Raw genomic sequence first — 16,957 nt, forward strand, 5'->3', positions numbered from 1 at the left:
GCCAGTCTCCTCCAGTGGCAGTCACAGTCACCAGTTTTCCCACTACAGGGTTGCAATCAGGTAATTTCAGACTCTGTACTTACTGACCCTACAGGGACCCCTTTAGGGAAGTAACATACACCTCAGATCTGAAGCACTTGTCCCTTTCCACCCCTCTATCACTGCAGATCAACATGCATGGCTCAATGTGCTTTTCTTTATATTTACTCAGCAATAAGCCCTACAGTGCTCAATAAGGTTTGCTAGCTACAGCCTGCTTTCGAGGATCCTCTGCTGAACTGGCACTTGGGTGTTCTGCACCAAAACCTAGCCCTAATGGCACCATTTTTTGCTAATCCCATATTATTAGAGTGATCTTACTCCTGTTTGTGATGGCCATTGGCCACTACTGAGTTGGGGTAAGTGTCACAGGAAAATGATCATAACCCCCTAATATTGCATTATCAGATGAGGCCCCATATTAGCTCAGCTCTTTAGCACATTTAACTAAAGAGTTAATCCCATGATCTATATCCTGCCATACTGCATGATGGAGAGGAATAGCTATCTGAGAGTTCATTTACTTGTTTTCTTTTGTAAATAAAGGCATTCTTGTAATCCTGAAGGGGCCATGAGTGTACCAGCTGACTAATGAGTTTACAATCCATTTGCTCTTCATTGTACCATTTCATATTTACTTGCCAGAGACATTTAGAACTCCAACTCCCTTAACTGTTCTTTAAAAACCTTAGCCTATGTACTCGACAGCAACAGGATGAATGAAGGAATGCAGCACTTTCACCTTTAGCTGTGATGGAATCTTCGCTTTCCTATTTGAGGAGCTGAACTTATCAGTGATCACATAGTTGAAGACACAGCAAATGTACCAGATATAAACAAAGCTAGGGACCACATTCATCCCTCATGTAATTCCTCCTAAACCAAATGAACTCTATGGCCTAGACAAATCTGGCCTCCTCTTCAGAGAGCTCAAAGCTGTTAACGGAGAAGCATATGAAGGTACAGGGAACCGAAGCAGTTGCTAGGCATAAGTGGCCTGAAATGTTCAAGTTAGCAGACCTCCTCCTGAACTGAGACAAACCTGGTGATGATGTTCTTGTATAACAATGCATATATGAAGCAAAAGTATTTTCGGACCCACCCAATGTCTGCTTCTCTCAATTTGTATATTATTTGCATGTCTGTTTCATTCAGGAAACATCCATGAACTGGAAAGACAGAGAGGTTGCCCCTACACTGGTACACCTCCACGTGTTGAAAATACCGTTATAAATGAACTGGATCATGGACACTCTTAACTTCTTCCAGCAGTCTCTGAGTATAACCAATTCATTAATTTGGTCCATTTCATACACTTGACCTGTTCTCTCTTGCATGCTTAGAGTGCAAGGTAGGTTAAAGGAAGAGGGTGGTCTCACTTTTACAGCTAGTAGCAAATGGGTGTTTGATACTGGGATTCAAGGCATAGCCCAAACTGTTGCCTTCTAGCCTCTCCTGAGGGAAGATATAGGAGTCAGGCTAAAGAAGGAAAAGCAGATGTGCCAGGTGATGTTCAGTGCTACCCTAGGCAGAGTTCCTCCAATCTAAACTCATTGATTCTGGTGTAACAATCCAAGGAATTGCCCATATTCATAAAATCAAAGAGTTGGGAGGGGTCTTATAGGCCATCTTAGACCAACTCCTTGCTCAAAGCAGAAAACCTAAAGTTCGAGTTTCCCTGCCAAATGGCTGTCCAGCCTCTCCTTTAAAAGCCACCAGCAAGGAAGACCCCATCGCCACCCTCAGTAATTGCTTCCATAATTCCTCTTGGATCCCACATGCTGGGACAGCTGCTGACCACAAAGCCACTTTTGAGCCCAGATACTAGCTCAAATGGGCCATCAGTCTTGCCCAATAATTGCTATTTTGATCTGTGTGCACATGCACAGGCAGCCTGTCATATAGCAAGCAAACATCTTCCTGTGAGGTTATGAATCGTGGGCACTGGTATTAAAGTGGAAACCAGTACATAAGGGTTCAATTATGCTGGGGGAAAACCTGAAACATAAACAAAACGAACCTTTGATCTGAATAAACTCAATTACTTGTGAACCACCAAGATTCTCACAAATGTTCAAAATGTTCTCTGTAACAGGAAGAAAGGTAGTGAATGCCTACTTCCTACATACTCCATAGAAGAATTTTTGAAGCCCAAGCAAGATAAAAATTGGCATTTTTATATCCAAGCGTACTAAGGTAAAACAAGCAAACCACAGCATGGAATCTGGATGGCCTCTGAAGTAATTCGCTCATCACCATCTGCTTAGCTAATTTCTGGGATTCATTACATACAAGAGGGCTAAAGACAAACAACAATAACACATCTCACTGTGCCGCCCAAGATGGCCTCCAAATTAATCCTAAATCCACACATCAGTAAATCTGTTTTCTGAGACAGGCAGGAACATTTTTATAGAGCAGAACTTTCAAAAAAGCAAAACCTTCAGTCAGACTTGTGTATAAGAATGGCCACCAAGGACCCATGCAGGGAAGCCTTTATAGCCAAAGTAAATTTTTGACTGTCAGTAAGACATGACTAACATAGGATGTTTAGGAAAAGAGACTGTTAACTAGCAACCACTATGGATGTATTTGGAAGGCTGCTCTGGATATGTTCATCCCTATGAACACTCTTCCTATTTGAATCAGTCTGAAGCTGGGATCTGCGCTCGGGGCACAGTGCTCAAGCTGCCACTTTACCCCATGTGCATTCAATCCATTTACGCAAGTTAAAAACAAGCTGCAAAAACAGTCATGGGTTTGCATGTGATGCAGAAGCACCAGCAAAAAATGCACAAATCGGCATCGCCTTGCCATGCGTCTGGGAATATGTGTAAAGAGGAAACTCGTGCCTCTCCCAGCATGTGTGTGCGTGAAGGGTCTTGTAGCAGTATTGGAAGTACATGTGTTTCTTCATGGGACAAACTTCCCCATCCATCCAAGACTCCAGAAACATGGAAAGTAGGTGTTATTCCATCTCTCTCACTGCTTCTATGGGCCAAATGAAATGTTGTACATAGATGGCGTACTCAGCTACCTTTTCCACTAATCAAAAGGAACTTGAAATTCAAGGGACATTTTGAAGCAGAAAAGTGGCCTGGATTGAGAGAGACGCATCCCCTCCATTTGCTTCTCCCTTTTGCTAACTCTTGAAGCACCTTCTGATTTTTTATTTTAAAAAAGACCACTGAGGTAACATTACGCGTGCGCACACACACACTGTTGGCCTTAAGGAGTCGATTCTGAATCAGCTCTTAATTCTTGATCAACTGATCAGAGATAAGCACTGGCAGAAATGACAGCCAAGTTCAGAATTGGTTCCTTGTTCTGAAGGCTGTTCCTTTTTTTTTTTTAAGTTGGATTCTTTAAAATACAAATATTGAAGGGGAGTTCTGCAGTATTGATTTTGGATTATATGGTACGTTCTGAAAAGCTACTTATGCTCTGCCCTTGAATCATTCTGACAGTCATTTTCAACTATCCTTGAAGAAACTACAACAAACTGCTACTGAATTCCATAGCAGTGATTAAAAAACACACATAAAACTGCTCAAATAGACATGCAAAAACTATTGGGGCATGCCCAGCAGTAGTTTCAAGAGCACAGTAGCAATAATGATGATAACCCCATACTCAACTGCCAGTACAAAAACACCTCTTAAAGTCCCCCCCCCCCCAAATGGCTTGTTATAGTCATTATTTTTCTGCATACCCAAAGCATTCTTTTGGCTTGGGCGCCCTGTATGCTTTTTCAGAACTGGTAGGTAGTAATTTTTAAAAACATAAATTCCAGATTGATATGGATGCATAAACAGTACACTCTGAAGACAGCATACCTGGTGGATGGGTAAGAGGTTGTTAATCTCCAAGCCAAGAATCTAGAATATGTTTAACCCTGATGCAAGTTAAATGCCAGCCAACTGACAGAACTGTTTAAGTGGATGATTTAAATTACTAACTGCACTCGTGGAATGGCCTGATGCTTTCGATCAGTCAAGTAGAATCGTAAAGGCCTACCAGAATCTTGCAGCACAACACTGACTCTGGAAGTAAAAGCCTGATTCCAGCAGAGATTTACCTCCTTGCACAGAACTGCAGCCTTTGTTTTTGTTTTTAAAAGAAATAGAATCAAAGTTCAGCACAAAACTGTGGGCTACCCTGTGTAGGAGTTGCCAGAGAGAACACATACAAGAGCCCCTTTCTCTCTGCCCCACCCTCTTAAGAGGCAAGTATAATCTGGTTGGCAGGGATGAGGGATACCAAAAAGCAAAGACCAGTTAGCTGTGTCTCTGGCAGTATTTACTGATTCTGAAAGGCCATGTGTGGGAGTAGGGAGAGGCTGCACTTGTGGAAGAAACAAGAAACACTGGGAAAATGTTAAAAGCATTGAAAGGTCTAAAACACTGATGTATACATTTCTGCCTATACTCCACAGACGTCAGTAGACTTTTTGTACGTTTAAGGATGTTTGTGCTTTGAAGCAGATTCTTTCAGCAACAAGATTCTCTTAGGACAGTGTTTTATTCCTCTTTACCTCTTCTACGGACTTGGCTCAGTCATGTTGTGATCAGAGAAGGGTGGAAAGGAATGACAGTAAAAGATGCTTTGGGTAAGTAAAGTAACTACAGAGAAAGAATGGAGGAGCAAGCACTACCTAAATCAATCCACTCCCGACCCCAGTCAAGTCCAGAGTCAGCTGTAAATTAGTTAGGAACATAAGGAGATCCCTGATAGGTTGGGACCAACAGTCAATCTCAGCCAGCATCCTGCTTGCAACAGTGCCCAGCAGATGCCTATAGGAAACTTTTAAGTGGGGCACAGTCTCCCTTGTTGTCCATCTTCAGCATCCTGCATTCAGAGATTAAGCACTTTGGGTTTGGAGATTTCATTTAGCTCTTATAGCTAATGGCTGTTGATGGACATATGTTCTATGATTTTGTAATTTTTTTTAAAAAGTCATTTTAAGACATGTGTAACAAACTTGCAACTATCATTTCTCTTAGGGAAAAACAGCTTCATCAGGGGATAGTTTTCAATGGAGAAATAGTGAGTGCTTGACTGTACAATCATAAGTAATTATATCTTTCTTGGGCTTCTGACTTCAATACAAGTCTCTTTGCATCTTCTTGCTACTCCTTCCCCACCAAATCAATTTTTTCCCCTCACAAATTTTCTTAAGGCTGATGTTTTAAAAAACCTGTATCCAAAGTGAGCAACCATATATAACATGCTCCAGATGAAGAGTTCTATGCAACTCAAAAGCTCGACCCTGCTTCACATATTTTGTAGTTTTAAGGGCATGTCTGTGTGAGATCTTACTGCACTGCTGATCTGCGCTTGAACAGTAAGTATGAAGTGCTGCAAGCAGTACTCAAATGGGTGCAAACCTTGCACTGGAAAACAAATGAAACTTGTGAACAAAGGAAACCAAACTCCTGTGAAACAATTTCTCCATTTTATTCATGAGTTTAACTTGTTTGCATGGGAAGTTCTTGATCTTTACCAGTGATTTTAACCTCTTTTGCCATGGCCTTTAGCTATATCAATAAAGTTTGATTGACTGACATGACATTCTGCTTCTTTCAGTTGTGGGGAGGGAACAGAGCTTTGGAGACCAGTGAAGCGCAACCATGAGTTACCTACCCATCCCAAGTGGCAAAAATTACCAAGCTTTGTAAGGTGTCTGCCTGCCCCGTTTGCTAGCCCCTTCTGCACTGCTTGCTACAACTCGAAATGTATTTATCTAATACTTTGGAAAACTATTCAGCTACTCTTCTTGTACATGGGGGAAACACATCCCTGGCTTTTCATTAGTTGTGAGCATTCTTTAAAACAAATACTGAAGCCATACAGAGCAGATTCCTTGTCTCTTGCCAGACCATTTGTCTTCTATGGCTGGTTTAGTTTGGAGCAAGTGACAAGAAATGCAAAACTGCTGAACACGTAGCTAAAATGCTCTGAGCTCTGGGACTGGAGATGAGTCTCAAATATTCAACAGTCAGCATGACTGCAACACATGCAACCCTCTGGCATTTAACAAGCTTTCATTTTATGATCTTGAGTTGCACCATGTATGTAATTAATCCAGAAACATTACTAACCCTACTTTCTATACTCTCAGACACCAGAATAGCCCTTTCACCAATTAGACATACATCAAAAGATGGAAAAATCTGTCTTTTGATCACTGTTTTAATGACAATGTCAGTTAAAAAAACCTAGGCATTTGAAAATGCACCCTTAGAGAAGCCACTCTATTAGCATTACCAGCATTAAAGTGTCCCTCCAAAGGCTCCTCCCATGGAGGCAAAATGCCCCATTTCTTTAGGCATCTCACAGATACAGAGGAAGATATGCCAGGCCTCAAACCTGTGATGCATGGAGGTCTTAAATCCAGTGATGACAATTCCTGATTGATAAACTGATGTTGTCTCAGGCTGAGTAAGGAAAATGTAGCCTGAAGTGGCTCTCCATGAAGTACCTGTTTTGTAGCTCAGGCACAGAGGATGAGTCATGTGTTTGTGAGGTGCATAACATTACGGTTTTTTCATTCTGCTGAGACATGGATATTTCCCACCTTTGCAGACAACTAATGGGCCTAATAAACCAAAATATCCCACTTATCTGTCATAGGTTGTGATCACATGTGCCTTTAGATCTGACATAGGCGCGAATGCCTGACAGATCTAAAGGGAGCAATCAGACAGCAACAGCTGGGAAGCGTCCTGCAGTCAGCAACCTGTGCTGCTCTGCCACAGAAGCAGAGTTAAAAGACACCAGGGAAAGTCCGGTAGTCAACAGGTTCCAATGGGCCACGGATGGACTTTCCCCTGTCTGATCACTCAAGCACGCTCTTGTAGTATAGATGGGACTATAAAGATTTCCCCCCTTTTTTGATTATTCATATTTCTCTGGTTTTTATAGATTTATTCTTAGATAAGATTTTACTGGGATGTAATGAAGGCCTGTTATAAAGAAGGCCTCTCTTTCTTTGTAGGTCAGGGTATTTTTCCAGCTGATGTTAACAGACAAGACAATAGCATTCTTTTGGTACAGAAGAAGGTATAAAGTTTATGGTTCTAACTGTTTAGGTTATAACTTCATAGTGTCTGGGTCAAAAAGGATTTTTAACTTAGTATCAGAGAAAAACACCTTTGTTTGGGTGAGAACAAGCCTTGACCAATATGACTCAGGTCAGGTCAAGTAAATACGTGACACTATTGTATAGACACACCTCTCTTACATTTGACCAATAAGGAGATTTTCATTTAAATGTTGTTTAATTTTTTGTAACCAATTATGCTTTCTAAATATTATTTTCATGATGATGATATGATGATGTCATATTAAGTATTTAACTTCATGTATTTCCTGGTTGGGCTCAGAAAGCAGTCAGTTTTGATGGGTCTTTTGGCCTAACTGTTTTCCGTGTTTGATTGCAATTAAATACAAGATCTTCCTCCTCATTTTGACTTCAATCTCCTATTTTTGACTGGATATTAATTTATATAACACCCTCAAGCCATGGTCTGATCAGGCCATCCCGGCTTGGTGCCGTTCCCCTCCCCCTTCGCAGTAGGCACATTATTGCATACTCCATAGGGGGCCGTCAGTGTGGAGGTGCGACTCCTCGTTTATGCACATGGGAAACAAACGGCCAAAAAAACCCCCCAACTCACCCACAGTTGTGTCTGATCACACAGTGACGGGCTGTGCCCACAGCTCCAAAGGGAGGTGTGATCTTGCAACTGCGTGTCAAATTCCTCCAGAGGGAATAGCCTTGCTTCCCCTCTGCTTCAACTGGTGTGTGTGACCACACCATATTCTATCTTGCCTCTTTTTCCATGAGTCTCAGGGTAGCTTACATGGTTATTCTCTCCCTCACTTATCCTCGCAACAATCCTGTCAGGTAAATTCTAACCTAGCCTGCATCCTGACTTTCAAGTTTTCCACATTCCATCCAACTCCACTAATCAGAACTTGTCTGGAGTACCATATACAGATCTGAGTGGCATGCTTTAAAAAGGATGTAGAAAAAGGATGTGGAAGGGTGGTGGGCTTCAACTACAGAAGATTTCAGTTGAATAGTAGGAGAAACTTCCTAAATGTAAGAGCAGTTTGACATTGGAGCCAATGATATAGTGGGCGAGGGCTGTGTTTCACTGGAGGTTTTCAAGCACAGGATAGCAATCTTGCCTCTTTTTCCATTAATGATTTGGAGATGGGAGTAAGCAGTGAAGTGGCTAAATTTGCGGATGATACAAAGTTGTTCAGGGTGGTGAAAACCAGTGAGGATTGTGAGGCACTCCAAGAGGATCTGTCAAGGATGGGCGAGTGGGCGTCAACATGGCAAATGGGGTTCAATGTGGCCAAGTGCAAGGTGATGCACATTGGAGCCAAAAATCCTAAATATAAATACACATTGATGGGGTCTGAACTGGCAGAGACTGAGCAAGAGAGAGATCTTGGAGTTGTAGTGGATAACTCACTGAAAATGTCGAGACAGTGTGTGACTGCAATAAAGAAGGCCAATGCTATGCTGGGGATTATTAGGAAGGGTATTGAAAACAGATCAGCCAATATCATAATGCCCCTATATAAATCAATGGTGAGACCTCATTTGGAATACTGTGTGCAGTTCTGGGCACCACACCTTAAAAAAGATATTATAGCTTTGGAAAAAGTGCAGAAAAGGGCAACTCGAATGATAAAAGGGTTGGAACACTTTCCCTATGAGGAAAGGTTAAAGCGCTTAGGGCTCTTTAGCTTGGAGAAAAGACGACTGAGGGGTGACATGATCGAGGTTTATAAGATTATGCATGGGAAAGAGCAGGTAGAGAAAGAGGTACTTTTCTCCCTTTCTCACAATACAAGAACTCGTGGGCACTCCATGAAACTGCAGAGCGGTCGGGTTAGAACGGCTAAAAGGAAGTACTTCTTCACCCAAAGAGTGATTAACACATGGAATTCACTGCCACAGGAAGTGGTGGGAGCTACAAGCATGGACGGCTTCAAAAGGGAATTAGATAAGCATATGGAGCAGAGGTCCATCAGTGGCTATTAGCCACAAGGTATAGCTAGGGGCTCTGGGGCAAGTGATGCTCTGTCTTCTTGGTGCTTGGGGGGGGTCAACAGTGGGAGGGCTTCTAATGTCCTGGCCCCACTGCTGGACCTCCTGATGGCACTGGTATTTCTGGCCACTGTGTGACACAGAGTGTTGGACTGGATGGGCCTTTGGCCTGATCCAACATTGGCGTCTCTGAATCTATCAGGAATGCTTTAGGCTGGGCTTCTTGTACTGTGCAGAACTAGATGACCTAGAAGGCCCCTTCCGACTCTATGGTTCTTTATGTTCGGTGATTTTTTCCCCCCAGAAGGGGGGGGGGGGAGATATGGTCTCTCCACTTTCATTCTGAAGTGGTACAGTCCAGGACTAGCAATTTCTGTATTGTTTGTGCAGACAAATCTTCAGTTTGTACTATAAGCCAGCACAGAAAGTTAGTGTGATTCCTTAGTCACAGGAATCTGAAATAAGTTCCTGTTAAATGTCACACTTTGGTGGCTTTCCCATCTGATACCTGCCACTTGGCCCTGACTCAAAGTGCAGAAGGCAAAGGCATCTATTTGCCTTCTTGAAGTTAGACAACATATTGTTGCTCTCCGACAGCAACACTCTGAGTACAGATCTGCAGAAGAAAATGCTGCACGTAACTATGAAAACAATACAAAACATGATTCAGGATGCTACAATATTCTTATAGTGTGTATATGACAAAAATATGTTCTGAGAGTTCTGAAATGCTGTTTTTAAGTCATTCTTGACAGTCCCATTTCCTTTGGGACACAATGGTGTATTGCCATCTTTGGTATTTCCCTTGGAGGGAGGTTTGCTCCCCCCCAAAAAAAAGGCCTACTTTCCCCAGGAGAATCCATCTTTCTCTGTTGAGTAATCTTGTCTGAAGCTATCTGGATTCCACTGAGCTTTGGACACATGATTAATCCTCAGAAGGTTTTGTTGCTTTGGGAACTGCTAAATAATGAGCTAGAAAATATGTTCTTCTCTCAACTCCCTGAACAATCCTCTTCCTATGTCCATCTTCTCTTGACAAATATATACAAATAAATAGTATAATGTTTATCGAACTGGCTTTCATACACAGTGGTTTGAATGTTCCTTCTACAACCTTTTGCCAACATACCTGGGCGGCAATAGACCTGAGAGATTCCATTCTCTATAACTTTACTCAGAAGTAGGTCTCACTATGTTTAACTGGTAAAGCGAGTGTGTATAAGATTGCAGGCTATGTATGGTTCAACCACCTCTGCCATGGATCCTTAGCTTTGCCTGTGAAACAGAATACTAGAAATGTGGAAAGGATTCTGTTGGGTGACCTGTGTAGAGACTCATGTCTCTTGCCGAAGGGACTAAGAGACTTTTTGCCCCTCCCTCCCCCATTCTGTGACTGATGTGGGAAGAAATTCTCTGCTCCTTTCCTTAGGAACCAACTGCAATGTTCAGGGAAAATAGCTGTATTGTAGAATGCTGGTGTGGGCTTGTGGATTGTTTCTGCCTATCGAAATCTCCCCACTAGCACTTCAGGGAGAAGGGTTTTAGAATTAATCCTGATGAGCTAGCTTTCAAAAAGCAGGCAGTATTTGATGTGGGAAAACATTCAAACATAACCTCCTGTCTGTGTTTTGAGCTGCTGCACTCCTTGAAAAATTATAATAATAGCAATAGTAATTCTTTTCTGTCCTTGTCCTGTGGATCTACAAGGCAGCTAACAACAATACAAGAAGAAGGAAGAAGAAGAAGGAAGAGGAAGAAGGAAGAAGGAAGAAGGAAGAAGGAAGGAGGAGAAGAAGGAGGAGAAGAAGAAGAAGGAGGAGGAGGAGGAGGAGGAGGAGGAGGAGGAGGAGAAGGAGAAGAAGGAGAAGAAGGAGAAGAAGGAGAAGGAGGAGGAGGAGGAGAAGGAGAAGGAGGAGGAGGAGGAGAAGGAGAAGGAGAAGGAGGAGAAGAAGGAGAAGAAGAAGGAGAAGAAGAAGGAGAAGAAGAAGGAGAAGAAGAAGAAGGAGGAGAAGGAGAAGGAGAAGGAGAAGGAGAAGGAGAAGAAGAAGAAGAAGAAGAAGAAGAAGAAGAAGAGGAGGAGGAGGAGGAGGAGGAGGAGGAGGAGATTGGATTTATACCCCGCCCTTCACTACCCAAAGGCGTCTCAGAGTGGCTTACAAACTCCTTTCCCTCCCCCTCCCCACAAAAGACACCCTGTGAGGTAGGTGGGGCTGAGAGAGCTCTGACAGAAACTGCTCTTTTTTCAAGAACAGCTCTTATCAGAACTATGGCTTGCCCAAGGTCATCCAGCCAGGTGCAAATGGAGGAGTGGGGAATCAAACCCGGTTCTCCCAGATTAGAGTCCGCGCATTTAACCACTACACCAAACTGGCTCTCACACCAAACTACATTCACAACAAAACAAAAAGCAATATAAAAACCACAGTTTTACATACACCTATTTAAAAATTAAGAGAGGCTTGGAAACATAACTAGTAGTAACATATATCTGAAGATCTTCCACACCCCTGCTAAATACTTTGGAAAAGACTTGCCCTAAACTAGAACCTAAAGATCAGCAAGAAGTAGGCATGATGAACTATTATCTTGGTTCCACCACAGAAAAGGCCTTGCCGCAGTTCCCACAGTGCTGAAATGTGAAGCAAGGTTTCTGAAGATGGCCTGAGTGGATTAGCTCTAAATCAAGAGAAGTGTAAAGACAAAACCAAAGGTTTTGAAAATCCAAGATCCTATTAGATACAGAATGCACTCCAGTACCAGTGCAAGTCACTGCCAGACTTCAAGCCTGCCTGAATGGCACACTCTCCCTAATCCCAGATATGTGGGAACTAGCTGTGATTATTCAGTGGTAGAGGTATATTCTGCACCGATTTGGGCATATTCTCTTCTTTATTTCTACATTCTCTTCTTTATTCCCAACAGTTTGACTGGTTCTAAAACTGGAGCCAAATATAATTTCTAGAGCTGATCCCATAGTTATCAAATTCAGCTATGGTACGTAGTGACTTTGGACAAACAGATACTGCAAACACACATCCTTTTGTTCATTTGTTTGCAAAAACAAAACAAAAACTGCTTTATCCTTCTATGCCAACAGAACAAACTGATTTCCCCCCAAAGTACTACAACAGAGCAACTGGGAACTGTACCATTCTGCTGCTTAACAGTGCAATCTTAGGCAGAGTAGCTCCAGGCTAGGTCTATTGAAATGGAGCAACTCTGCGCAGGACTGCACTGTAGGTAATGGGGGACTGCAATTGGGTGGGGTTTTTTTGCAAACTCCAACAAGCCTAACCTATAACCATCTCTGGCCATCATATCTGCAATAGGATGCAGGTTCTGCCAAGAACAGACTACTTGATTTCTCTGACCCAGATGGGTCCCGATACCAATTTCCACTGACCCAGATTTGTTGGAATGGCCAAGTTTGACATTTGCACCATTGACAAGAGATCCAGAAGGGCCTTGTGCCAAGTCAGTTAATGGTTTATCCTCCCCTTCTTTTGGCATTTTTAGTTTGGAAAAAAAGACCTTTTCCTCCCTTTGCCTTCATTTGGCTCAGGCAGAGCATCTGTGTGCTTCCAGCTCTGTGAATAAAGCCATACTCTGCAAAACTATTCCATGGAAATCCAGGTCCACATAATAGAATTAGTGCAGGATTTCTTCCCAGTTCATGAGCACCAAGTTGATGTATTCAGTTAAGCCTTTGCCGCTTTCCTAAGTCTGTTACCCAATTAAAGAAATCATGCGGTCTGATCTTATGCACATTTACTTGGAAGAAAGTTCTCCCCTAAGCATGTTCACAAGACTGTACACATGCTATCTTATCTTGTTTCAGTTTTAATTTGTTGATTAAAACTGTCCAGAATGTACACGGGAATAAACAATTGTCCAGAAGAAATTAAAAAGTCTACTTTTTAAAATATATTCTAGCAAACAGCATGCAAAGGAAACATTCGCTCCTGGAAAAAGGGGGCAAGGAATGCAGCTTTTAAGGTGCTGCTTAACACGTGCGATTTTAATGATATTAGGAAGATTTTTTAACAGATTTTTTAAAGATTTTTTTAAAAAACTGCTGCCCAGTTAATTGGCTGACACCTTTCTACTAATCAGAAGACGGTAAGCATTGCACCCATATTCTTTTCTCATTTTCTTTCATATTCCAAGGGAAGTACAGTCTCACTTTAAAAAAAGAAATAAATCCTCTAGTCCTAGTTTCTGAGGGCGTCTGGATTGCATTTTTTCCTATTTAGTCAGACAATCTGCAGAAAGTTTTATTTCAGGACAATGAATTGCCAAGCAGTATTCTAGTTTATGGGGGCATGTTTAAAGCAATGCTTTTGTTGGCTGCTTGGCACAATTGATGTACTAGTAACGTTAACCTTCATGCTCAGAAACCAACATATAATTGCTTAAAACAGCTTTCTCTGATGGAAGCCAAAACAAACTGTCTTCATGCCAAAACAGCTGCTGTTTTTCATTTGTGAATGTGTTTGGTAATTTTAAAAATAGGTTCCTGTTCACAACAGCCTTGTGAGGCTGGGTCATTTTTATTCCCCTTTCACAGATGAGCAACTGAAGTTAAGAAATACTAACTGGCCCAGGGGCTCAACTCCAGGACAGAGGTGGGAGACATATTCTTCCAGATAAATAATTATCCAGTGGGCACAGGCCAATAAATAACTTCAGGTCAAACAGCTCCAACCAGAAAATAAAGTGGAAGACATTTCATTCCTGTAACAGGATATGCTTCCTTTTAGAACTTTCTTGAACATGCTGTTTATTTGTTGGAAACTTGTCAGGATTCCCAAACAGAGATAAATGTGCAAAATCATATGCCACTAATCATGCAAACTCATATGCAACTTGATTCAGCTTGTGCATTACAATCCATTTATCCCTTTAAAAAGTGTATAGGACAGACAACGAACACTGGACAATAGTGGAGAGTGATGACTAACGGTTAAAGAACAAGCCACCACTGTGATTCCACAGTTTCCTGGGGGGAGGGGGGGGAGAGTCCTTGTCCTTTCTCTGCTGATCTTCCAAACAAGACCAACCCCACAAGCCACACCCCGACACTCTCCTACTCCTTTCCCCTTCCCCTCACACCACCTCATCTTGCTAGAGAGGGGGAGCAGGCGTATGCGACTTCCCTACCTTGACCACATCGTCGTTGAGATGCTTGGGGTCTCGATTGACCAGGTCGATTTCCTTCGTGTGCACGTCGTGGATCTCCTTCTCGTTCATGTCATCTGCCATAGCCTTGTTGTTGGGCTTGTAGATGTTGCCTTGCTCTCTGATGGGCGCTGTGTACAAAAAGCCCTAGAAAGGGAGGGGGGAGTGATCAGCCCGCGGCACTATACACGAGGCGGAGGGAGGGTTCGTCCCAGAGTTTCACAGCCCCATCGGATGTCCGCAGAGCATCTGGCGTGGGCAGGAGCGCGTGCGGAGGCAGCAGACGCTTCGTCCAGGGAATGCCCCAAGGCTGGCTTTTTAAATGGATACAAAGTACCTACACCACACCCCTCGCTACCAGTCAGAGGCGCGACTCCGACGCCAGCCGCCAGGGGTCCCCTCCGGGCGAACGCGGCGCTCAGGGAGAGCCAAGGGAACTCCCCAGCGGGCAGGGCGCTGTCCCCCTGGCTCTGCCCCGCCGCTGGGAAACAGCATCACACGATCCCCCAAATCGCCTCGCCTCCAGGGCCGTTTCCCTACGAGAAACCCGCTGAATCCTAACACGACCCCTCTGGCTTCTTCCCACGCCTGTCCCAGGACTCGCGCCAAGGGCCTCGGCTTGGTCTGCAGGCAAGCGCGCCGACGCGTAGCCCCGATCCTCAGCGTGTTTACTGGAAGTGCGTTCAATAATCTCCCAATAAAGGGAGTTCAATAATCTCAAGCAAGGAGACTTCCACCCCTTAAGGTGTTCGGGGATCGCGGCCTTGAGTCCCTATTTGGGAGACAATTCTCCGGCACCTCGATCCTCAGCTCTCTGCCCCTTACTCAGAGGTAGACCTGGACACCTGAGTTATTTACGCAACTCTTGGGAGAAAGAGAACTCTACGGCAGTCCTGTGTAAGCGCTCCCAGAAAGGCAAAGGAAAGAATGAATTTTACAGAATTAAACTTATCCAAAGTTTTGTAAACGAGACACGCTCCTTGGTGTCTTCCGAAAAGCCGATGCTACTACGACTTAGCCTTGCATCCATACTTGGGCATTCCTTACTTCATTAGTCCGGAATCAGTACCATCCTCAGGATCCCCAGTTACGAGGATTTGAATCCCGACCACCCATAAGCATGCATTGAGCGGATGGGGGAAAGCTGCACTCTTTAGTCACTCTGTTTAGTTCTACCGGGCGATGAAAGAGAGGCATTTGCTGAAAGGTCCACGAACGCCTCTGCAATGTCACCAATTCACAAAGAGTTGCCATCAGTCCCCCCCCCCCGGAGGACCTCCCTAAAAGCGAGGGGAGATATTTTTCTCTAGCCCTGAACCGAATTAGTTGGCTTTAACCCGAGGGAGGAAGGTGCGTGAAATACTAAACACTTTGATCTAATTCGGCTGGGAGTTGACAGAACACTTTATCTGAAGACAATCCCAACTTCCTGGCGCTCCCTGAGCGTCCCTCGTAGAAACGCACTTTTACTTTGGGAACACTTTCTCTTGCTTTGTAAGGATATTTCCCCTTTGGGAGGGTCGGGGAGCGTGCTTGCATGCTTTTGCACAGGTAGACCATATCTGCAAAGCGCCCCCCCCCCGCGCGCACTTACTCTAGAGTAGTCTCCCTGCAGGTCGGGTGGAATCCTGCTCGACTCCCCTGCAGCCTCGGAACGGCGTGGAGTGGAGTGGAGCGCCGGGGGGGGGGGGGGGGGGAGAGGCTAGGCAAAAGGCGAGTCTTGGGTGGGGGAGAAAACAAGTGCCCAAGCCAGCCAGGAGATCACATTACTTGCAACAACAGACCAATCACCCCCGATTGCCCTGCGAAAACAGTCTGTCTCCAAGTCTGTAAAAAAGACTTTTCTCGGGGAAGAACAAGATAAGGGAAGAGCCAAGAGTGCTCTCTGAGACGGCTGGGGCAGGTACGCGATGCCAGGAACGCAAAGCAGCTTTAAAAAAAAAAAATGTGCAAAGCAAAGTCCTCCTACCTCTGAGTCTACGTATTTGCTCCCAGACATGCTGTCCTGGGCTCGCTGGAGGCTCTGCAGAGGGGTTTTCTGAAGGGGTGCTCTCAATTATAAGTTAAAGGATCCGAAGGAGGAAGATCCTGTATTGTTTAAAAAAAAAAAAAAAAGCGCTGCCGAGTGGGAGGTTGCTGCGAGTGCTTCTCCGGGCTGCCCGCCAAGGGTTTGTTCTGCTAGCTGTAGGCTCGGAGGAGAGAGCGGGTAGGTCTCTGTTCTCTGGGCATATCCCCAGGATGCTGGGAGTAGCAACGTGGTGGGAAAGGGTGAATGCACACCAACAAGACGCGCTTGTACTATCCCAACCGCCTTCGCCCCCCCTTTTGAAAATCTGAGGCTGCGTTTTGCCTAGTCGCAGCAACCATAAAAGTACACGGGCGCGCGCGCATATGAAACGATTCCAGGCGACGGGGTTGCCACGGGAGGCGGGGAGCTGCTTTCTTGACTTTGCGTCACCTTTTGACAGAAAAAAACACTAATGATCGTTATGTATTTATTTTGCTTTCACGGGAGTTGGGTGCGTGTGTATGCGTTTCTGATTCAAACGAGAAGCCGTCGGTTGCCCCAGTCGACTCTGATCACGAGGCGCTCCCGTGCTTGTGCTTAGAGACAAGAAGCACAGGGTGTGCATCCATCCCAAAGCAAGCAAAGGTGGATAAATACGGTTC

General features: G+C 44.1%; 1 protein-coding gene across 3 annotated transcripts in view; it reads right to left on the reverse strand.

Moving 5' to 3' along the window:
- Nucleotides 1-16,603, reverse strand: part of CAV1 (caveolin 1) — a 33,290-nt gene extending 16,687 nt beyond the window's left edge. Inside the window, exons 1-2 of one of the 3 annotated variants that reach the window (XM_015415164.1) lie at nucleotides 16,257-16,603; nucleotides 14,270-14,434 (exon numbers count right to left, since the gene is read on the reverse strand). In XM_015415164.1, coding sequence (XP_015270650.1) covers nucleotides 14,270-14,434; nucleotides 16,257-16,286 — 195 coding nt within the window. In that variant the 5' untranslated portion in view covers nucleotides 16,287-16,603. Of the gene's footprint in view, nucleotides 1-14,269; nucleotides 14,435-15,334; nucleotides 15,359-15,881; nucleotides 15,950-16,256 lie in introns of those variants that run through there. The other 2 variants (XM_015415180.1, XM_015415171.1) reach the window with 2 other exon arrangements.
- Nucleotides 16,604-16,957: the final 354 nt, after the last annotated feature.

This window comes from Gekko japonicus, unplaced genomic scaffold, assembly GCF_001447785.1.
Source record: "Gekko japonicus isolate JY-2015 unplaced genomic scaffold, Gekko_japonicus_V1.1 scaffold1823, whole genome shotgun sequence".
Taxonomy (NCBI): domain Eukaryota; kingdom Metazoa; phylum Chordata; class Lepidosauria; order Squamata; family Gekkonidae; genus Gekko; species Gekko japonicus.